This window comes from Anser anser, assembly GCF_964211835.1.
Source record: "Anser anser genome assembly, chromosome: 9".
In the NCBI taxonomy this organism is placed as follows: Eukaryota; Metazoa; Chordata; class Aves; order Anseriformes; family Anatidae; genus Anser; species Anser anser.
The window spans coordinates 3,636,718-3,659,643 of record NC_139729.1 but is presented as its reverse complement, the minus strand read 5'-3'; the positions used below and the strand labels follow the sequence as shown (position 1 = coordinate 3,659,643).

Genomic DNA, 22,926 nt, shown 5'->3' with positions numbered 1-22,926 from the left:
ACAAAGACTTCTTACACAAATGCTTAAGACCTCTTACTTGATTTAAATACCTTTTCTTTGCACAGCCTGAATCATACACTGGCTTATAGCCTTTTACAACTGCTGTAATGAAAATCGCTAGTACTTTATCTTTTTTTCACTTTCTCCTTATTTTAGCTTTTTCAAGTGCTTTTTTTATAGTGCCTCCTTTTCCTATCTTCCAGTATTATATTACACTCTTCATAACGTGGTCATAAGACCATGAATTTTTGTGGGATTTCAGTGAAAATAAGCATCAGCAGATCTCTCTTTCCCTTACATGAGTTCCATCCTTTTAAATTCTACCAATGCTGGAAACACATTAATTAAGCAGTTCAGAATTCTTTTTTCCTATGTCTTGCAACTTTGAGGTATCTTTTTGTTTTTTAAATATATTCCTGTGTCAAGATCAAAGTAGGATCTTTCAAATCTTTTGGAGAAGGAAGAGGAGGAATGATAACTCATCCACCCTCCAGGGGATATTAAACACCTTACTGATTATTGCTGAGGGACATCTGAACGTAGATCACTTTTGTCAGATGGATTCCAACCAGCTGCAGTCTGGAATGGGAAGTGTGGTCCCCTGTCAGCCTCGCAGGTGTACCTGACCAGCTTCATAAGTGAATTCAGATTCACTTTGAAAGCAAAGGCTGAATTACCTGTTTCACACTTCCTTTGGAAGACTACAATCAATCAACTCCTCATAAATTTTTCAGCTGTGAAGTCATGCTCCACCACCTCTACCCTTCTCATGGTTCAGTGTAGCAGAATAAATATTTAAGGAAGAGATTTCTCTGAGATTTGTCCTGTGATCAAATTATTTTACTGATAAGTTGATACAATACAGTGATGCACGAGGACAGTGGAGTGATAGAGTACATCAACAGGATAAGTTAATTTAAAAAATATATTAAAGCCTTGCATTTTTTTTAAAGACAAAAAAATAAGTAAAGCTCCGCAGTGGGAGCTGGGTAAGCTAAGAATAGGCATTAATTTCTCTGAGGGAAAGGGGTTATTATTGGGGAGCTAAAAGAAAAAATAATCTGCATTGGAAGATGCATAGTAAGGTGGCCGACAACTTACACCATAGGAATTAAAGAAAAGGGTTAAATGACACAGTAAAAGATCTAGACAAAATGTTCTATTACTTGCAGAAAAAAATGCTGATACATGGGTACACCAAACTTGTATATTCTTCCTGCGGGACATAGCTGTTGGCAAGTTTGTTTTCTAACCACACATCCAACTTCAGCAAAAGCAAATGCTTGATGTACAAAGCTAGATAAACTTGTACCTGATTGGGTGGGGTGATAAATGGATTTTGAAATAATTTAAACATAGAGATTACTAAGTTAGAATTGTCATTTGCCCTTTTCATTATTCAGCTTGCTCGACATAAGATTTATCTCTCTCTTTCTGGAGAAAAATAGGAAAATTAAAAAATAAAACTTGTAGCATTGGTTTTGGTGTTTTGGCAGTTCCTTTGCTAGTCCACATGGCTGATGATAAGGCACAGGCTGAGAATACAAGGTTTATATTGAGCTGTTTGGTGACACCTTTCTACTACTCTTAACTTTCCTCAAATATGCCTAATTGGTTGCAAAGGCATTATTGTTTCTTGAACAAGTTGCTCTAATTTGAGCCAATTAGAATATAATTACAGTATTTTATGCTTAATTAGACTCTCAATTATTTTCTTCAAGGTAAGGTTATCCCTGTGGCTCTGTATTTTGAGATCACTTGTCTTCCACTGGAAGACAAAAAAAAAAAAAAAGGTGAAATAAAAGGGCCTCTAAATTCAAAAAGTGCTGCTATTTTTAAGTTCATTAAATAACTGTTCGGGAACTTGGCTCTTCCATAGTTAATTTCTTCCAGATCATTGGAATGAGAACCATATGGTGGCGATTCGCTGCACTTGCATTTCTCAGGTTGCTCCATTATTTCCTTCACAGTGTTCAATCTCTTTTAAGGCCACACTGTGAATTCTTATGAGAAGTGCTCTTGGAATAGAAATTTCCTCATTATCCCTTATGATAAAGGCTTGTGCCAAAAAGTCCTTTAATTTCTTGTCCTTACTTTTAATTCCACACAGATGCCTAATCCAAAAAATGCTCAGAATTGCTCACACATTCACCTTGATATTAGAGCATTTAGATACTTCCCTGCATACAGAAATCTCAAACCCACGATACGATGCTGACTTCTCAAATACTGATGTTTGTGAGCCAACTCTGGACTACTTTCTTACATATTTAAAGGTATTGCGTTCTGTGTGAACAATTCTGCTCTTATAGGCCTAACTGAAAAAGGAATGAATTGTAAAAATATTTAACAATGAAAAATGAGGGGAATAAAATACTTCCATGCCCATGAAATCTTGATGTTTAAGCGCTGCTCCGTGGTAATTCCAGTGGGAGTGCATCAGCAATGTATTTGTCCCAGTACCATCAGCCTGGATTAGTGTGGCTTTGATTCTAGACGCAGATGTGACCTTTGAGGTCACCTACCAGTAAGAGAGTTTTCTTTAATGTTTGCTCATAAGGAATAGATATTGCATAGATACTGTATTCTTTCACTTACAAGAGCCTTATTAAACCCGTATGTTCAATATGCTGAATATTGATTATATTCAGTGTGCTGAACTAAACAGCAGATCTTTATTTTTTTCAATAGCAGCTGATACTTGGTGTACTTTGAACATCTACGGGATACTTAAGTGTATAAAGAAAAATAATTACACTATTCTGTTTCTTAATGGATACTAAGTAGGTATTTGAGATTATTTTAAGTATATATTTCCAAATATAATCAGCATATGCTATTATGCTGCAAACTATATTTAATAAAAGTTACTGAAAAATTAGAAGTGTGGCTACTTTAGGAGAAGGAAGAAAATTTTTAGTTAATAGATGTATTCAACTATATTTAAATAGAAAAATTGAAGAAATTGGGTCTAGACATAATGTCATGTAACACCTCAAGTTCTTGGACTTTTCCTAGTGCTACAGCACAAGAATATTGTATCAAAGAATGATAAGGATATATCTTTCAGAAAAAAGACCTTGATATATTATTTATTCCATAGAAACAACAGGCTTTTTGGCTGCTTTGGAAGACCACAGTGGCTACATTAAATTTTCAGGGGGAGAAAATTCTGACTCAAATCAACGTCACTTAAATATCTTTTGTTATACAGGTTTTAACCAGTGACAGTTCTCTGTGTGTTGTGCCCTGAGATACTGCATTTTTTGCAGCATTTTTTGGTGGATCAGGTTGGACATTAGGAAAAATTTCTTCTCAGAAAGAATGGTTAGACATTGGAACAGGTTGCTCAGGGAGATGGTGGAATCATTGTCCCTGGAGGTGTTAAGGAAAGGGTACATGTGGTACTTAGGGATGTGGTTTAGTGGGCAACATTGGTGGTAGGAGTGTGGTTGGACTAGATGATTTTAGGGATCTTTTCCAAGCTTAATGATTCTATATGTCAGCACTGCTTATTTCTCTGTATCTACATCAGGGGAGCTGTGAAGAGGTGCGGAGCGGATTATTTTATATTTTTATCTGGCAAAACCCTATTCAGTCGCTAGGTCTTAATGTTTAGAAGGAGAGGAGGGGAAAGAAACTTTCACCTCCTGATGACAGATGCAGTTATTTCATTTTAATACTAATACTTTATACTTGAACTTCTGAAGAGCTGACATCATCTAGAGGAAAAAGGCTTGATCTTTCTCACTGAGTACTCTTTTTTATCAGTAGCAAAATGAATCACCATCCTTACGATTAACTACATTTGAGATTTAAATGTACAGACACTTATAGGGGCCTGAGGTTCACCCAGATGGACTGACATAAAATGGCAGGAAATTACATCAATTTGAGACTGCCCCTACTCTAATTACATCTGCTATACGGCATTTAGTGTTATAAATCTCAAATTCGTGACAGAATAACGCTTTCTGAACCACCTTTTCACTGCCAACTAATGCAATGTGTAATTCCACCTGCCTGGGATCTATTCTTTGGGATTTATATCCCCTGCAGGTGGTAGAGAGATGCTGCAGCACTGCAGATGTCCAAAAATCTATGCAGATCCCTGTGAGCTTATTGTCTAGCAGCTGCTGATGGAGACTAATGGCACCCAACTATTTATATACCCAGCAATTATGTTTTCTAATTCAGTGGTTTTAGCGGCAGAGAAAACTGATCTCTCTTGCTGCCTGGGGCTTTGAAACCTTGAAACTTGCTCATAAGTGTTGCAATTCTTAACCTAATCAGCAGTGCTAGAAATTGAAAAAATGCTTTGGAATGAAATGTTTTTTTGTTTGTTTGTTTGTTGTTTGTTCTAAAGTGATGTGCTAATCTCTTATCTTGAAATTGTTTTTCTGCCATAAAGGAAGAATTTTTGTTGCAAAGAAGAGAAGGACATCTGCAAAGCTGTTGATATAAAGTAACATTGTTAGGGTTAGTTTCTAGTTTTGTTTGTTAGAACTCCAAAAGCTAGTATCAATTTGCATAGTATCCCCAGATTATATTAATACCTGTTTTTATATCCCTTCAAAAAAATCCAGAACTATTTCTAATCATTCTGATAATTTTCTGTTTAGTTTGAGTCCCTGTATTTTTCTTTGGTTCTTCATGCTACATGTGGATTTTCCCTAAATGTAATTATGTTCATTTTTCCATGCATTTCTGACATGCTACAGTCCTCTATTTAATCTCATTAGTGAAGTCCTAATAGCGCTTTTGACAAAGGCAATATTACCTGCATTTTTTTAATGTTGATTAGTGTTCTATGACATTTCATCTGCTATTAGTGGTTCCAAAGCAGGGATACAGAAAGGAGTTCAAAGTAGTTCTGTACAAGTGAATGAATCAGTCTGCAGTGTTTTAATCTGGAAAAGCAGTTATGAAGCAAAATTAAACAAGGTGGGTACTGTTTTATGAAACCTAGATCGATTAAACATACCTGTAGCTGTACTAGAAAAAAAAAAAGTTTCTCTTTTCATGAGTGAACTGAGATAAAACATGAAAAGTTAACACAAGGAAACCTTGTTAGTTTTCAAATCTGCTATTTAATTTTTAATGCTACTTAACAAGCCCTGTTTAGCATGAGGGGTTAGCTAATGCAGTTTCTGTTAGCATTTTTATTGTAAAAACACAAACAGCCTTCAAAGAAATGTAACACATACTTCTGTGTAAATCAGAACTAATCAAACATCTACGACTTAACATTTTATGTGTACTGGGAGGTATGGGTAAATAAGCAACAAAGGAGAGCTTAAGCGGTGGCACTTTTCTGTGCTTCCCTACTTTCAGCCATTCACCATCCATATGTCTCATGTATGTTTAGTGATCCATTGCTAATCTCTTCAGAAGAGAACAAAGTATACATAACACTTAATTTTCACCTGTTTTTTGGCACAAGTGCTTTACCCACAATGCATGCATACATCTGATTTGTTTCAGAAAGCTTATGTAATTTGGTTGTATGGTTTGAGGATTTTTTTTTTCCTTCAGGGATGTCTGTGCAATAATAAGCAAACAGCTTGCATTAGAAATAATAAAGCCTAGCATTATTTCAGTAAATGTCATGGTATTAAAAGGATTTAGAAACAGATAAATGGGTAATGTAGAAAAAGCATCTCTGAAGTTCTGCAGGGTGTTTATGCAATACAGAGGGTCCCTAGGACAAGATTTGGCTAATATTCAGCTGTTCCAATTTCCTGTTCTAGCATCCTTTGGATCTTCCTTCTAAACGTCTATTGAGCAATAGCGTTAGGTAGCGTTCTCAAACAAGAGGTTGTGTTTTGCATTCTGCACTTATCCAGGTATTGTGTGAGATTTTGGAGAAAATTTTAGCTCAGATAATCCAAGACTGGTTTGGCAACGAGTATGGTTGAATTTCTGTGAAAAGTTGTTGCTAACTAGCTCTGGGTTATGGATAACTCAGGAAGGTGAGACAAACCTTGGGCTGCATTCAGCTCCACGCTGCTGGCTAAGGGTGTTGTGAGGGTTTTCGTCATCCAGCCAGCTATTCTTGGAGTCCACTGAAAGGACTGGGACTGAGCATCAAGTAGCAGAACATCACAAAAATAAACAGCCTCCTCCTGTTCTGTCTCTATCACTTTATGGTCAAGTAAATGGTTAGAGAGGAAGCTTGCTGTGTGAGAGGTTACTTGAATGTTATGGAATTTGAAATTTAAGTAGTTGTAAGTACCCAATTGTTGCTTTTACATTTTGGGAATAGTTTTGTATTGTTCTTTTACTTTTCCCCAGTGCTTTAAATAATTCATTTGGATGCTGCAGTTCAAAAGCAGAATGAGAGAGACGCTTAGAAGTCATGAAGCTAGGTGTTTGATTTTAGTGCATGTAAGGTTCCAGCTGATGAATTCCTAGTAGGATGCATGCTGAATTTTGTACCTAGGCAGACTGAGTATGAAAACATACCCTTTTCCTGCATGCTACAGAGCCTGTGTGGTTTTTCTTTTTTTCTCTTCTCAAAAAGCAAAATAGCAGCAACAACAATAAAATAAAACAAGAAGCATACATTGCATTTTTAAAGGTCAAAGAGTCTGCATGGAGTTGTACCCCATTCACACCCTATCGAACTTCTGAATGTTGCTAAATGTCCTGAGAAATAATACATATCATCACTGGGTCAGAGAAACTGGGAGTACTCAGACATACCAAGGACTATGTACTCCCAATTTTTTTGATCCCCATGAATTAGAACTACTCAAACTCAGTAACTAGTGGCAACTTCTTACACACTCTTTTTCCTCATCTAGCTAAAATTAAACCCATTGCTCTTGTCTTTGTGTCCCTTCAGATCAACCTTTTTCTGTTGTTGTTTCACTATGCACATGTTGTCCCTTACCTTTGACTGAATGTTGCTTATCCTTTAGATTGGAGAGGGTGCATTCCCAAGCTAATGCTTTGTGTATTGCTGGAGTTATCAATCCATCTGAGTTTGAATTCAGGATCTATCACTTCAGCAGCTAAATAAAGGAAAGGGAACAAATATGAACCACGTGGTATGTGCTTACTGGATGCCATCCAAAACTGTAACTATGTAAGAAATGTAGACTAAGATTCTGCATATGAAGCAAATATTCAGACTATATACGGGAAGGTCCTCATTGAAAATTAAACTTGGGGTGTGTGTATACTTTTGAAGTGGTGACGGGCTCCTGGACTAACTGGGCCATAAGCATTGGGAAAAATTCAGTTAATGTCGGCTTTTATTTTCAGTTGTCTTGATATCTTTACTATTGATCACTGATCAATGAAGAAGTAATACAATTCCCCCTGAGGAATGTTGTGATGCTGACATATCAGCATTATTTACAAACTGTTCAAAGCATCTCAGCCAGAAATGTATGGGATATTAAATGACATTAAGTCACAAAAGGATGCAAATTAGTTTTCTCCTCTCTAGTGATTTACAAGGCTTTCATCGTTTGTGAATTTTGAAAATTAAATTTCATTCTGGGTCAGAGAAACTGCATGTTAATCTATTATCTGCAAGCACTGTTTCAAGGGCAAAGTGTGACCGAAGTCCTTTTTCGGTTTATCAGAAATTTATGCTTGGGAATTCAACATTATTTCAATCAACTACCACCTTTGAGTGTAAGTTCCTTTGATGGCTGCTTAGGTAATATTTATTTCTGTGCCATTTCTGTTAGAAATAATGAACAATACAAACTCGAATGAAAGAGATACACAGGTGTAACAATCCAGTGAACACAAGGCTCTTGTTCTGAGTGTTTGGAACAGAAATCAGAAGCTTTCATGTAGTGCTAGGCTGTAATGTTTCCTAGGGTTTTAAGCATAGTATTTAGTACTTTAGTGAATTGCAGTGATAGAATTTGTTTAGTGAAGTCACAGGTGTTTTGCCTAAGGAAATCCAAAGACCATAAGTGTGCAGAATGCGTATCATTTGAGACTCATCATCTTAATCATCCACAACTCAAGTGCTTGTATACAAAATGAATTCATCCTAGAGAGACTGATTTCTCTCTGTGGCCATGCTCAGAGTCCTTGCCAAGAATTTGCACAGGGATGTGCTGGAGCTCCAGTGCAGTTACACACCCTAAGAAAACAGAGGATGAAGCTATCTCGTCTGCCTCCTTACTGGCAGTTGGGAACTGGTTTTGTGAGCACTTTTATATTAGTTTAGAGTAAATAGTTTCCCTAAAGAAGTGCTGAAGGCGATTTGGAGGCAGTCTGTTGGCGTTCACTGAGACAGACTAACAGTACTCTTGAGCTCATCTGTATTTGAGAAGCCATTTTAAAGTCCGTGGTCTTGGTGCAAGTGAAAAGGGGTGCTTTGCACAACAAATGTACACAATGTTCATGTTGGCAGTTACATTGGGAATGAGCTCGGGCTTCTGAACTACATTGCATAGCTTAGTGTCACGCTTCTTTGGGTGGTATTGGAGACAGCAAGGTAAATTCTGTTTTGGCCCGCTGCAAGATAAACCGCATGGGTATTTTCTGTTTATATGTCCTGCATATATTAGCCTGGATTGTTGCTGCCATTGAAAGCAGCTTCAGAAGAACTCATCAGGCTGTGATGCATTGTTTTACTCATGAACATCATCTGCCAGATGTTCATGGATGTTGAACTTCTATGCTGCTATGAGGAGGCTGTTTGGGGGAACACTGAACAGCATCAATGCCTCTTGCAGTAGATATTTCACGTTTAAAGCACCAAGTTCAGCATGCAGTGGCGTCAGAAATAGGGGGCTGGAACCTTGTTTGTTTGCTTCTTTCACATGCAACAGCACAGTTTACGAAAGCAAGTATTGATAATTGCCTATTTCTTTTCTACATCAATAGATAAACAAGAGCTTTTGACTATCAAACTTTCAAAAATTATTTTGAATATTTTGTGTTTGATCAAGCTTTCATGTGGAATACTTGCCACATGCTACTTTCAATACAGTTCAACAAAATTAAGTCTGGCTTGAGTTGAAGCTGATTTAAAGGTAACTGGCTAACAAGAGAGCTCCATCCTTGTTATTGCGGTGGTCCTTAAATTTGACATCAGGGACTACCAGCAGCTGCCTTTGCTGAGCTGTACTGGCTGCTCTGGGAACTGCTCTTAGAGGTGTGTGGGTGCAGGTATTATTTTTCAGTCATCAACATTGACAAAGCTGGCAAGTACTGCGGCTGCTGGAAGCAAGGGAGGGATGTCTTGCTGTGGTGGTCAAGAGGGAGTTATGAAATCTTTGGGACTGGTTTAATTAAAGATGTAGAAGTCTGGTAAGGAAGGCTGATGTTCAAGCTGTCTGTGTGTACTGCAAAACAAACAAAAACTCTAATTTTCTTTGTGCAACATTGATTTAAGCTAAAGTAAGCTCAAACTGAATGGAGAATAAAGCCAGAGTAAAAAATGTGTATGTTTGGATTTATGCTAAATTTACACATGCACAACTGAGGTTTTTTGCCATGACTTTTAGAATATTATTTCAAGATGGTTGCTGTAGCCTGGGATGTTCTGCCGCTGTGATTTGATGTTAGTTTTTTGGCATGAATCCATTCCTTTGAAACTAGTTAAAAGACAACATAAATGGTGACATAGTCCTAAAACCATATTGTACTGATAAAACATCCTATAAAGCTACATGACATATTATCTTGAAAAACAGAAAAATTCTGTAGAAATGGAACAGGCTGAACTGGATTCAGGCCACCTTTATTGGAGACTTCTGTACCCTTTGTGCTCTGCGAAGCCAGGAGATTTCAGGATACTGGAGAAGTGGTACGTTACCTGCAAGTCAAATTTTACAAGTGGAAAATGGCACTAATATTGGATCTAGCAGCTAACCTGAATCCATTAGATTCTAGGTTTTCAGCTCTGGTGCTTTTATTAAGACTGATAATGTTGGAGCACTTCACATCTCTGGTCAGTGGAGACTGGAAAAGGCCTAAAATCATTAGGGCTGCCATAAATAACAGAATAGGGCTCTCTGTGGTCAATTGTTTGTATAGATAGCTTAAATAGCTGTTTGAATGCAGCATTGAGACTGTTGAAGTGACTATTGGATTCATTAGCAGCATGTGGCCATGTAGTGCTGTGGCAGGAACCTGGAGGTGAGGAACAGCAAACACAAACCGATCTTTACTCCCAGGTCAGAAGTCCTCTGGAGGGTGTTTTTTCAGTGTTTCCAGTTCTCGTTAAAAATCCTAGATGGGCCGATGGAGGTTGCTGCCATGTGACACTGCAGGAGGCAGCACTGCGTCCTGCTGCCCTCTGAAGCGAGGTGCTGGGACTTGGCAGGCAGCGGTGGGCGCTCCTTGCATCCTTTCTGGGCACACACAGCAGAGCCTTTGGCCCAGAAATGGAGCTTCTAGGAGACCTGGAGCTTCTAGGAGACCTGAAGCTCTGTCAGCTTGAGAAGGATCCTGTTCAACTGCATTAAAAGTGACCTCTTTCAGCAGCTGTGATGAAACTAAGGAACTACCAAGCTTATTACCTGTAATGGATGCAGTTAGTGTTGCTTAGTAGCTTGAATTGCAACAGTCCTCTCTGGAGGCTATAGCTCAAACATAAATGCCTATATATATATATATATATATTTCCCCCTGGTATGTGGATGGGGAAAAAAAAAAAGTGGGGTAGGGGAGAGAAACTTTTTTTTTAAATGGCAGAACATTTCAGTTGGATGTTTTCCAAATGAAACTTCATTTAAGGTGGCAAGGCTTGTTGTAGGCAGAGAAGGGTAAGAACAATTCTGTTTTGATTGGACCTGAATTGATATCCCTCCCACCACCACCCTCAAAATGGTCCTTTATCTTACAAAATTTCTATACAAAATGAAATGTCTCAGAATGTAATTTTAACATACACTAGCAAATTTGATAGATGTGACTAGGTTCATGTGTTTATTTGAGGCAAACTTGACTGTAAATTCCTAGTGGCTAAAGAACAAAATAAAGAACAAAAGCATCTGACAAAGCAAACGTCTGACATCTGGTACGTTGTTAAAGCTACAGAATTGTTTCTATGGATCCAGCTTAGTAATGAATATAGTTTAATGAGCCATAGAATACTGCATTGTATAATATTAAAATTCATCTGTTTATATGTTATTTTACCATGTTATGTAATATTTCAATTTGTCCTGTTGAAGTACATAACTATCTGCAGGTTTTCAGGAAAGTAAACAAATAGTTTCAGAAGAAAGGACAAGAAATTCCTTACAGCAAGCAATTTACAGTGTAAACAATGGAAACCCCAGGTTCATCCAGAATGCTTCCTAGACTTCTACCCAAACATTGACCATACAATATTGTGTGTGTAAAACGTAACGGAATAAGAGTCCAAGGCACAATTTTTTTTCCTTTTTTTAATGTGGATAAAGTGATTTTAAACATACTTTAAGTAGATAATTACAGTAATTTTGATTTTTAAAAAAGCCTGCCATGCAGTATTTCATTAATACGGTGTTACTTGTATAGCGTGTTTGTATAAAAGCCAGAAAGCATGTGATGAAAAACTCTAGAAATATTAATTAAAATAGATGGTGTAAATTTACTTCTTGGATACATATGTTTTGTTGTGTCTGTTGATACTATCAGAGATCAAAGTTTGATGTCTTAATTTGATGTAGTCGAATTGCACTAAGAAAACCCACAACAAAACTGCACTCCCTCTCCAAAGAAACCACAACCAAATGAACAAACAAACAACTAAAAGTACTTTAAGTTATGTGCTTGTATGTGGAAGCATTCTTTCATGGTTGTGAATGTGCATACTGGACATACAGTTATGTCCCCAAATAATTCCCAGAAGACACCCCTTTTTACTCTGGTAACAGTTAGTTTTAAATGAAATATACAAACATTATTTGACAGAACTGACAGATTTTCATTGCAACTTTCTTTTTCAGTACCTTGAACTATTTTAATTTTGATCCCTCAATAGAAACTACAGCAAAAATCTGTAGGTGAATCTTTCAAGGGTACTATGACTCTCCTGATCCCAACCTGATAGGCAAATGATCACTCTGATCACTTCGTTACAATGGCAATTTTAGGGAAGAGATTTTCTGTTCCTGTCGTCATATGTCCCCTTGGAATACTCTTGCTTCTAGAAAATATTTTGTTAGAATTTACTATTTGCTGGCTGTTTTTTTCACCTATAAATTCCATAATCCAATTGTATTATTTTTCATGAGAACATAATATCTTTACAGGCTCGGATCAAAGTCCTATTGGCTTGGAGCGTATCTCTAGGGGAAGGTACAGGGACAGAACACATCCGTAGTGATGCTTTACTATAACACTCTGTCAGTAAACAATTTACTGCTGAGGGATTTCCTGAGCCAAAGGTGATTTGTTTAAATTCAGTAATGCTTTGTAATTTTATTTTATTTATTTTACCCATGAGCTTCTCAGACTCTTCTTTAAACATCTATAGCACCCCAGAGCAAGGAGTTCCACAGCTCATCCAGTGGCTGTGTGAAAGAGCCATTTTCTTCAGCTGATTTTGCAATTTCACCTTGCAGGCATGTAGTGATACTTCCAGTCCCATTCCCTGTGATCTGTAATTCAGGTGCTGCATGACATTTTTTTTATGCATTGAAAAACTCTTGACTGGTTTATTTTAAAGTGAATTTGCATAACTACTTTTCTTAATCAAAGTTCGGAAATTCTACTTTACTGCACTTTCAATTCAATATTTACAAGCAAGATTTGTGATCCTGAAATTAATAGCCTCATCTAAACCATTTTGGGTTTTTACTGCCTTGGTGTTCAATTACACTGCGATCTGATACATTTGCTCTGAAACTGCCAGCTGCTGGGGAACTCTGATGCTTCTGGGATTCCCTGCTGAGTAACAGTGAGGTCTTATTCTTATCCACTCGCAGCTGAAGCATCTGGAGCGTTAAGCAGTAAGTACAGCATCCATTTCCTCCCCTTCCTTGTTGTACAACAGAAAATACTCCCCCTAGAATGGTTCTTTTTTTCATTCTACCAAACGAGAGCAACACTGTGACCCACAGTTCCTAGTTCAAATAAAAATTAGAGTTGGTAAACATAAAATGCTGAAATAAGCAATAATGTACCCCCGGCACTTACAGCCATCATGACCTTGTTGATTTTTAAGGTAGTGATGTCAAGTTCACAGTGCAGCTTTCGGTGCTTTTGTAAAGCTGGCCATAAAGGTAGACCAGCCAAATCTGGAGATTTGTAATGGTGAGACTTAAAGTTTATTAGAGCGCTGTAAGGAGGATTGCTGATTCTGCACGTATTGGTAGCTCTGTGTTAGGAATTACACCACACAGAACTATTGTATAAATCATCTGAACTCATAAGAGTTGAGATAGCATGAGTTTCTTTCAAGAGAAGTTGTGGCAATGGGTGACTTGTATGGGGGTATGTTTGCATTTATACATATGTATTTATGTATATAATTTAACTCTGAGTATTTTGGTTATAAAGGACTTTTCTAGTAAGATCATGGGTATGTATGAGGTTCCTTAAATTAGAAAAGTCCTATTTCTCTTCCTGTTGTCACTGTAGGATTTATAATTGAATTTTTGCTCACATTTCCCTGATAAAGTTCATGACTTTAATGCATTATTGCCATTCAGTGTAGCAGTACAATTGCATCCTTGGATTTTGATTTCAGGCAATGTGTACTTTTAGCAGGTTCTCATACCTCCTTCTTCCCAGTCATGTGTCCCTGTCTATCGCGGAGGCCAGAATCTTGATGATATGGCACAAAATGGTGAAACCTGCATTAACTCCTCATCACGTTACTGTGCCCAATATAGGCTCTGTCATTCTGAAATTGTTTGGGTCATGCATGCGTTTGAATTATGGCTCAAAAATTTATCATCTGTTCAGTTGTTTAGGGAGCCGGAGCACCCAGAATGTGTAGAAACAGTATTATACTGATTTTTCAAACCTCACCTGTGCTCTCAGGCATCACCGTTGATTTTAAAGTAAAACAAAGTTTGAGGACTCAGTTTCTTCTCCTTTGCCTCCATTTCCCTTATTATTTTGGTATGAGCTTTGGGCCAGATGATATTTAGTCAAACACTAATGAAAGAAAGCATTAGAATCAGCTGAGCTTTTAGGAGGAGGCTGTCTGCCAACTTCCATTCATAATTTATTTCTTCCCATCCCAAACACCCGTAGATATGGCAGGAAGGGAATAATATTCAGTTCATTTTGTCTTTCATAACTACTGGCTAAAATAAGAACCTTTGGGCTTGTGCTGGTGGTGAAGAAGCTGCCAATATGTGATTATGATTTATAGGAAATAGCTCACAAAATCCTAGCGCAGGCTGGTTACGTGGGAACAGACATTAAAATTGCAATAACACACATGGAAACTAAAGATACATTAGGTAACTCTTACAAGGTACTGAAGTTTCCTTACCTATGGATTTTTTCCTCCTCCCCACCCCCTGCAAAACTTACACCACAAGAATGATAGTGCTGCAGGAACCTATTTTGCAGGCAAAGGTATGAAAAATAGGACAAATAAAACTTGCAACAACATAGTAAAAATGAAACTTCTGAAAATCATTTTTCTATTAAAAAAATGTAGTATGTGTAGAAGTCCTAGTGCTGTGGTTATATAAATACCTTCAGACCCTTAGAAATAATGCCTTTCTAATTCATCATACCTATAAGAGCTTGATATTGTGCTACATCATGTATTTCTATACATGCTCTATGCACATATATATTTTTATTAGTATTTGCGATCAGTTGCAGGTTCTATGTACCTCTCCTTCACATCACATGATAAAATCACAGTTTCTCTCAACATGTTCTCTTCCTACCTTGCTCATAGATGATCCTTGCAAGTCACTGTGCTGGTTTTACTTGAGTGGGCAGCTGAGTTCCACCACAATCGCTCTCTCACTCCCCTTCCTCAAAGAGGAATGGGGAGAAAATATGATGAAAAGGGCTCAAGGGTTGAGATAAGGACGAGGAGATCGCGCAGTAATTATTGTGACGGGCAACACAGACTCAGCATAGGGAGATAGTAAGATTTATTGCCTATTACTAACAAGCTAGAGAAGCGAGAAACAAAGGAAAGAAACCAAAAGCACCTTCCCCCCCATCCACCCTCTTCCACCTCCTCCCCCAGAGCGGCACAGGGGAACGGGGGTTATGGTCAGTCTATAGCGCTTCTTCTCCGCCGCTCCTTCTCGGTCACTCTTGTCCCCTGTGCTGTGGGGTCCCTCCCACGGGATGCAGTCCTTGCTGAACTGATCTGGCGTGGGCTGCCCGCAGGCAGCAGCTCTTCAAGAACTGCTCCAGATATGGGTCCGTACCAAGGGGTCCATCCCTCAGGAGCAAACTGCTCCAACCTGGATCCCCCACGGGCAGCAGCTCCTGCCAGGTCACCTGCTCCTGCGTGGTCTCCTCTCCACGGGCTACAGGTCCGGCCCGGAATCTGCTCCGGCAGGGGTCTTCCACAGGCCGCAGCCTCCGTCGGTGCAGGTCCACCTGCTCCACCGTGGTCTCCTCCACAGGCTGCCGGGTGGAACCCTGCTCCACCGTGGTACTCCATGGGCTGCAGGGGGACAGCCTGCTTCACCATGGTCCTCACCACAGGCCGCAGGGGACTTCTGCTCCGGTGCCTGGAGCACCTCTCCCCCTCCTTCTGCACTGACCTTGGCGCCTGCAAGGCTGTTCCTCACTCCTCTCACTCTCCCAGCTGCTGTGTGGTGCAGTGTTTTTTTTTTTTTTTTTTTTTTTTTTTTTTCCCCTCCCCTGTTTTAAATATGTTCTTACAGAGGCGCAAAACAACGTCACTTATTGGCTCAGCTCTGGTCAGCAGTGGGGCCCTTACCAAACATGGGGCAGCTTCTAGATCCTTCTCACAGGAGACCACCCCTATTGCCCCCTGCTACCAAAACCTTGCCATGTAAACCCACTACAGTCACTCCTTTCACCAGGTTGGATGCAAAGAAATGAGGCAAGGATTTTGATTTACAAATATAAAATTGTTACTCATTGCAACTGTGAATTGATAGGTCTGTGGTTTCCTGTAGTTTTGTTCTTCTCTGACGTGTTACAGTTCAAGGGATCCTGTGGGATCCTGAATTTATTCGTTTGTTTGGGAGTTCAGCGTTCTTAGAGGAGAATCAATGTTCAGTCAAGATATGAGGGGAGTGGTAAGTACACTGTATACCAAAAGCACAAAGAAAATTATTTCTGTATTTAACAAGCTGAGAGCATTCTTTTAAAGGATGTTGTTTATTCAGGGCAGCAATACTGTACAGTGACTCTCCAATATGTGCAGTGCTCAGTGAAAGGACCTAAAGTTTATAACAGGGCTGTGACTTTTTAATTGTAAAAACTTCAGAGTTGACTGTGTTCATGGCAATCTGTATGGAGATATTCTCAAAGTAGTTCTGTAGTATTCTCTTATTTTAGAGGAAAGGTGTTTCTTTTTATCATCCCTCTGCAACGCTGTCATCTTCTGTGCTGGGAATTCTCCCAATACACGTGAAATAGCAGAGTAAAGACTACTAGAAAACTTACCACCTTCTTCAGAATCAGATTGTCATGTGTCATGTGAAGGGAAAAGACAGATACGTTGGTACAGTTCTGACTCATTTGCTGGCATAGGTTTGAGAATTACTGCAATGGGAATGACTGCAAACTGCCTTATGTCTTAAATTCCAGATTTTTTTCCTCTTTGCCTGGTGACAAAAGTGAGCAAAGAGAAAGAAGGGCTGGTCATTGGTCATTGACACAGTTATACAGCAAGAAAAAAGAGAGGGAGTAATTACATGAATCAACTCCAAATGTCTAGCAGAACCCAGGAAAGTCAATGGTAACAGGTTCTGAAGGGGTACAAAGGTGAATGAAAATGCAGTGGATTGCCATTCAGAAAGCATGTGAGAGAAGAATAATAAAATCTCCATCTCCTTACAACAGATTTCAAATCCTAGCCATATGGAAAGCGGTCAGAGTTGCCTGTCCTAGCTTGGTCTTTACCTTCTGGCAGTTCATGGGCAGTTTTAATCGACTCCTCTCTGCGTTAGTCACCGTGTCACTGCAGAGGACACGCAGTCTGGCTGGAATGAGGTGTGCAAATCCAAGCTGCTGTGCTGTTTCACAACCATTGTGGCACTTCTTAAAAGTTAAATCTGAGAATATGCAAAATATCCATTTTTGATTCATATTAAAGACACTGCGCTAATTAGATTAATGCATATGCAAATGTAATTAGGGAGGACATGCATGAAAATAATTTAAAATTCATCTTGATAAATATTTGACTAATTCCATAACAAGGGTGACATTTGATCAGGAAGCAGTTGCTTAGAGCTGCTTTTAATTGAAATGCCACAAACATTTGAGGAGGAATGACTTGGTTATATAAATTCTCTTCTCAAAAATAACAGGGTGAGTGCTAAGTTTAGTCCTTCTTTAGAAATGCCTGATTAAGAATCCATTTCAAGCGAGCACAGTTTCTGTCTTTGAAGACTTCCTCAGCTACTCAGTTGTCAGCGTTTTAAAACACAGACTGTGTGCAGCCTCTGCATGACCAGCCAGTGACCAGAGAGCTGTGTGTGGTACAACAACAGTAAAATCAACAGGAGTCTAATTATGACAGCCCAAAGCTGTTTATAATTATAATGCTTAATTACATGAGACACAAACAAGGAGAGAGTTCATTTGGTCAATGTTCTCTACATTACTGTGTTCTGACAGGAGATATAATCTCTGTACCAACCAAGTAATTAAAACAAAGTTTTAAGCTATTTATTTCCTTTGGTATTAAACCTCATAATTGTGAAATTTAATGAAAAAAATTGACAACATTTTACCTCTTTTTTTTTTTTTCTTTTTTAAAAAAGTGCAGCTCTTCGTCTTGTGAAAATATACATTCTGGATCAGACTTGTGGCCTCTCCTGACATTTCATCCCTCACAGTGACAAACACCTAGGAAGGAGAATAAAAGAAAAAATCTTCGGTAACAGTTTCCCCAGAAGACACCTGCAGTCTCTGGCAATTTTGCTCCTTGAAGTGGATTCTGAGCCAGGTGGATCTTGCATGCAGCTGCCCTTGAGGTATTTTTCTATCTTTTACCCTTTTTTCTCTGCCATCTGAATCCTTTGTCCTGTCCCAGTGGCGCCCCAACAACACGATTCCCTAGTTCTGTAGTGGAAGCAACCCTTACCTTTAGATGATCTCAGTACAGTGCAGTTTTGATAGGAGACTTTGACATAGTCCTACTAAAGGATTAGAGTCCCAAACACAATCTGATTCCATTGAGATGAGAGGGATGATGCGAATTTAAAATACATACTTTTTGCATGATGCATATTGCATCCACAGTACGTGGTTTTCACTGTAGTGGAAAAAAAATCAGATTAAAAGAAGAAATTAATGTGTATGTTCTGGCTGCAGAGGACTCTTACACTGCAGAACAGCACTTGCTGATTCATTACTGTCACTTAATTGCTACTGAGAGACAACAGGGACATTTTTTGATTGAAATGTTTTGCCAGAAATGCACTGAGAGTTACATGTTTTTGTTTCTTTTTTTTTCTGCTAGCTTTTCTCAAATTGTTTTGGTTAAAATGGGAAGGAGTGAAAATTAAAAAAAAAAAAAAAGTTAAAAGGAAATTATTACTTAAAAGTATCTTAGTTTAAAAAACGAATGCCTATGCACTTAAAACCAAAAGGAAATGTTTTGCTGGAGCTAACGCTTTTTTCAGCTATAGAGGGAGAAAAGCAGCTTCATTGGTTTTCTACTGTGGTGATCACCACTCGCTGGTATCAGTAGAGAAAGCACAATGGTGCACTGTATGTAAAGAAGAGGTGAAAGTGCTGCAAAAGAAATATTGGAAAATTGTGGCATTTTGTCACTCTTAGCTTTAGTCTGTCAGTCGGACTGGAGTTTTAAAAAATTGTTAAACTAAAAATTAATTTGATTATTTATCTTAAGTCAGAATAGTTCTTTAATATTTGTAATTGTGTGGCCCTTACAACTGTAGAGTGAGTTAATAAAAATGACTTACAGTGGGACTTTTTTTTATTTTTTTACTAACAACTTGTAATGCTCACTTCTGTGCTTCAGGGATTGTTCCTTCTTTAATGCAATTAGCATTTTTATGCTGAAAGAGGCATGTTCTTACTCAAGCCATGAATTATTGAGCAACACTAAATAAAAAAATCTCAACTATGCATGTGTGCATTTCTGTATGTTTCTTCAGGCAATTAATTTTTAATTTAACAATGTCGTATATTGGCAGTAACTTTTAGCACAGTAAGGCTGTTTTATACATTTCATTGTCATTTAGTAAATCAACTGTAGCCTTGCATACACAAGGAAGTACTTTTTGAGCCAAGGTGTCGAATTGAATTATTTTATATTTTTGTACGCTTTCCAGGAAATAAGCATAAACTGGAGTGATAAAGCTGCCTCAGAATAAATCATATTAAAATGAGGTAGCAGAGTGTATTGAAAGATTATTTAATAGAGTTTCTGAGCATCAATCTTGGAACCAATATTGTTTAATATTTTCAGGATCAGGTTTGGCACAATATATGTTGTATTCTGTTGAAATTTACTAACAATTCAAACTTTGGAGGCATCATAAATAGAGGAGGTGTATTGAATTGCTAGACAGAAAGCGTGGAATGGACATTGAGAATGGATTTTTATTTTTATTTATTTTAAGACAGATGAAATTCCATAATACAGAACAAAAATATACACTTGGGGAACAAAAGAAAGATATTCTAAAATAGTCTAATTTCCCATCACTTTAAGGGAAGAAATAGTTTGAAGTACTAATTGATCCAGGTATGATGGTGAGTTGCCACATTGGGGGAAAAGGGAAATTCAGTTGTAGACTGCATGACTTAAGATTCTTGCAGGAGAATTACTGGTGTGCTAGTCCCATATTCAAAACCCTGTTACTCTATCGGGGGATATGCTCTGCTCAGTAGGGGGTTGTGTACAGTACTCCTGGTTAAGAAGCATGAATTAGTACAGGTGAGGATTGAATTTGACGTGGAGTTTGAACATCTTATATAAGAGTGCCTTTGTAATTCGTGTTTTATTTATTAAGTTTTATGTTAGATGCTAGTGAAATACTATAATTTAGTAGTTAAATCCTTAGAATTCAAACTCATATGTGAGAAATAGGAGTGACTCATTTTTATGTAAGTTCACCAGAATTTTCAAAGGTGACCTGGAGTGCTTTGATTTGGGGATGAATAGTTTTTGATGCTTGCTTTGATCCTTTTCCTTTCTGAAAATCACTTAGTGTTTCAAATTTCAGATACATAAATTGAAGATCTATAAAATTCATAAGTCATGTCATTTCTGAAAATTTGTACTTAAGAACAATTAGTCTATTCTTTCTGCCAGTTGGATGATAAATATACTTCATGCCTTTTCCTTTGAGAATGTTGTCTAATACTCTATTTAACATTTCATATAATTTTCATTATATATATATATGTGATATTATATAGTAGTTTTAAAAAGGACTAAAAGTACTTATTGTAAATGCAAACATATCTTAATATTTTGATTATCTCGAAGGAATAAAAAAGCTCACTGCACATATAATTTTTAGTATATAGTATTTTTATCTAAAGAAAACTGGAGTGTTAAGCAGTGGAATAGTTACAAATGGACATTTACAGACACATCTACTGTGTTACTTGATGCTATGGAAATATACAGAAGAGTGCAAACATAATTGCACAATAATAGAAGAGATTCAGACTGTCTGTTTATACATATGAACACTGGATTGTACAAAAGTTGTGTGTACTGAAAAGTCCTTATACATTGGTATTTCCATGTCAGTAAAAATAGCTACAGCTTATGTTGACTTTATTCACTGTTCCTCAAGTCCTGTTGGGAATAACTTTCAGGAATACATGGATTTTTATAGTGTGAATTTGCAGTCTTGGAATCTAGGAGTTAATGAACATGATGCATGTCTAGAGGAAGGGCAATGAGAAGGGGAGAAGTGAAATTCTTCCAGAGAACAGACATGGGTGGTGAATGGAGTTAAATCCAGTTGGAGGCTGGTCACTAGTGGAGTCCCCCAGGGCTCAGTACTGAGGCCAGTTCTCTTTAATATCTTTATTGATGATCTGGATGAGGGGATCGAGTGCACCCTCAGTAAGTTTGCAGACAACACCAAGTTAGGTGCGTGTGTCGATCTGCTTGAGGGAAGGAGGGCTCTGCAGGAGGATCTGGTTAGGCTGGACCGATGGGCTGAGGCCAACTGCATGAAGTTCAACAAGGCCAAGTGCCGGGTCCTGCATCTGGGGCGCAACAACCCCAAGCAGCTTTACAGGCTGGGTGATGAGTGGTTGGAAAGCTGCCTGGCCAAGAAGGACCTGGGAGTACTGGTTGATAGGCAGCTGAATATGAGCCAGCAGTGTGCACATGTGGCCAAGAAGGCCAACAGCATCCTGGCTTGCATAAGAAACAGTGTGGCCAGCAGGGCTAGGGAAGTGATCGTCCCCCTGTACTCGGCTCTGGTGAGGCCACACCTCGAGTACTGTGTTCAGTTTTGGGCCCCTCGCTACAAGAAGGACATGGAGGTGCTCGAGAGAGTCCAGAGAAGGGCAACGAAGCTGGTTGAGGGGTCTGGAGAACAAATCTTACGAGGAGCGGCTGAGGGAGCTGGGCTTGTTCAGCCTGGAGAAGAGGAGGCTCAGGGGAGACCTCATCGCTCTCTATAGGTACCTTAAAGGAGGCTGTAGAGAGGTGGGGGTTGGTCTATTCTCCCACATGCCTGGTGACAGCACAAGGAGGAATGGGCTAAAGTTGTGCCAGGGGAGGTTTAGGTTGGATGTTAGGAAGAACTTCTTTACTGAAAGGGTTGTTAGGCATTGGAATAGGCTGCCCACGGAAGTGGTTCAGTCACCATCTCTGGAGGTCTTTAAAAGACGTTTAGATGTAGAGCTTAGTGATATGGTTTAGTGTAGGACTTGTTAGTGTTAGGTCAGAGGCTGGACTCTGTGATCTTGGAGGTCTCTTCCAACCTAGATGATTCTGTGATTCTGTGGGTCAGAGCATATTGTATTCAAAAGAAAAGAGTAAATTTGCTATGGCTTGGGATCTATCTCATAACTAAGCCCCTCTCACAGCAGGTGTGGCACTGTCCAAGTCTGTTCTGGGCTTCTTTTATGTTCAGTGCCATAATATCTCCTTCTCTGTGTAATGTTTAAATTGAGATTTTTTTGTTGTTTCTTTTTAATACTCTTTTATTCATTATAGGCCAGCCATTGGTGGACAGGTGATTTAGTCTTGTAAATAACAAATCGGAGAACTATTGCCATATGATTTTTTTGATAAATTGACCTATTTGACAAATATCTGCTATTTTATTATTTTTTTAAATGTTCTCATTTAATATATAGGATATTTCAAATATTTTCTCTCTGAGACCCTTGGGCATTTGTACTTTTGCATATCCAGCTTGCATATCCCCCCACTGGTGGGAATGGGATCAGGAATTTACTCCAAATATGCTTGTTATTGTGTCTTGTTAAAGGGACATTGGGTAAACAGTCACGAAATAAATGCCAAATGTTCATCATGGACTATGAAATATTTTTTTAATGTGGTCTTCCAAGGAACATAAAATTATCGTTCAAAATACAAGGAAAATTCAAAGATCTTTCCCACTGCCCATCCCCAACTATCTCCTTTGACCTAATGTTATAATTTTCTTGCAAACCTTGGCTTCCTGTATATGAGAATCTTGAGTATTAGCTATTGCCAGTCTTGTGCACTGTGAGTTCAAGAAAGCTTACCTTGACAACCTGGTAAAATGTTCAGTACTCAATATAAAATGTTGTTTCTTTAGGCTCAATATTTTTTAATGATTTGTAGGAAATTGAAAGCCTGAATTGTAGTCTTAAGTCTTTTTCTTCAGT

At 38.4% G+C, this 22,926-nt stretch overlaps 1 protein-coding gene and 1 long non-coding RNA gene across 3 annotated transcripts in view; one reads left to right on the top strand and one right to left on the bottom strand.

Moving 5' to 3' along the window:
• Window positions 1–15,659, bottom strand: part of LOC310904281 — a 35,379-nt gene extending 19,720 nt beyond the window's left edge. For both annotated transcript variants that reach the window (XR_014588178.1, XR_014588179.1), the window contains exons 1-2: window positions 14,826–15,659; window positions 6,896–7,016 (exon numbers count right to left, since the gene is read on the bottom strand). This is a non-coding gene — a long non-coding RNA (uncharacterized lncRNA). The remainder of the gene's footprint in view (window positions 1–6,895; window positions 7,017–14,825) is intronic.
• Window positions 15,660–15,734: 75 nt separating this feature from the next.
• The window catches only part of LOC310904279 (uncharacterized protein), a 231,542-nt gene continuing 224,350 nt past the window's right edge, over window positions 15,735–22,926 (top strand). The window contains exons 1-2 of the mRNA XM_083848762.1: window positions 15,735–16,169; window positions 17,865–18,077. Coding sequence (XP_083704888.1) covers window positions 18,061–18,077 — 17 coding nt within the window. The 5' untranslated portion in view covers window positions 15,735–16,169; window positions 17,865–18,060. The remainder of the gene's footprint in view (window positions 16,170–17,864; window positions 18,078–22,926) is intronic.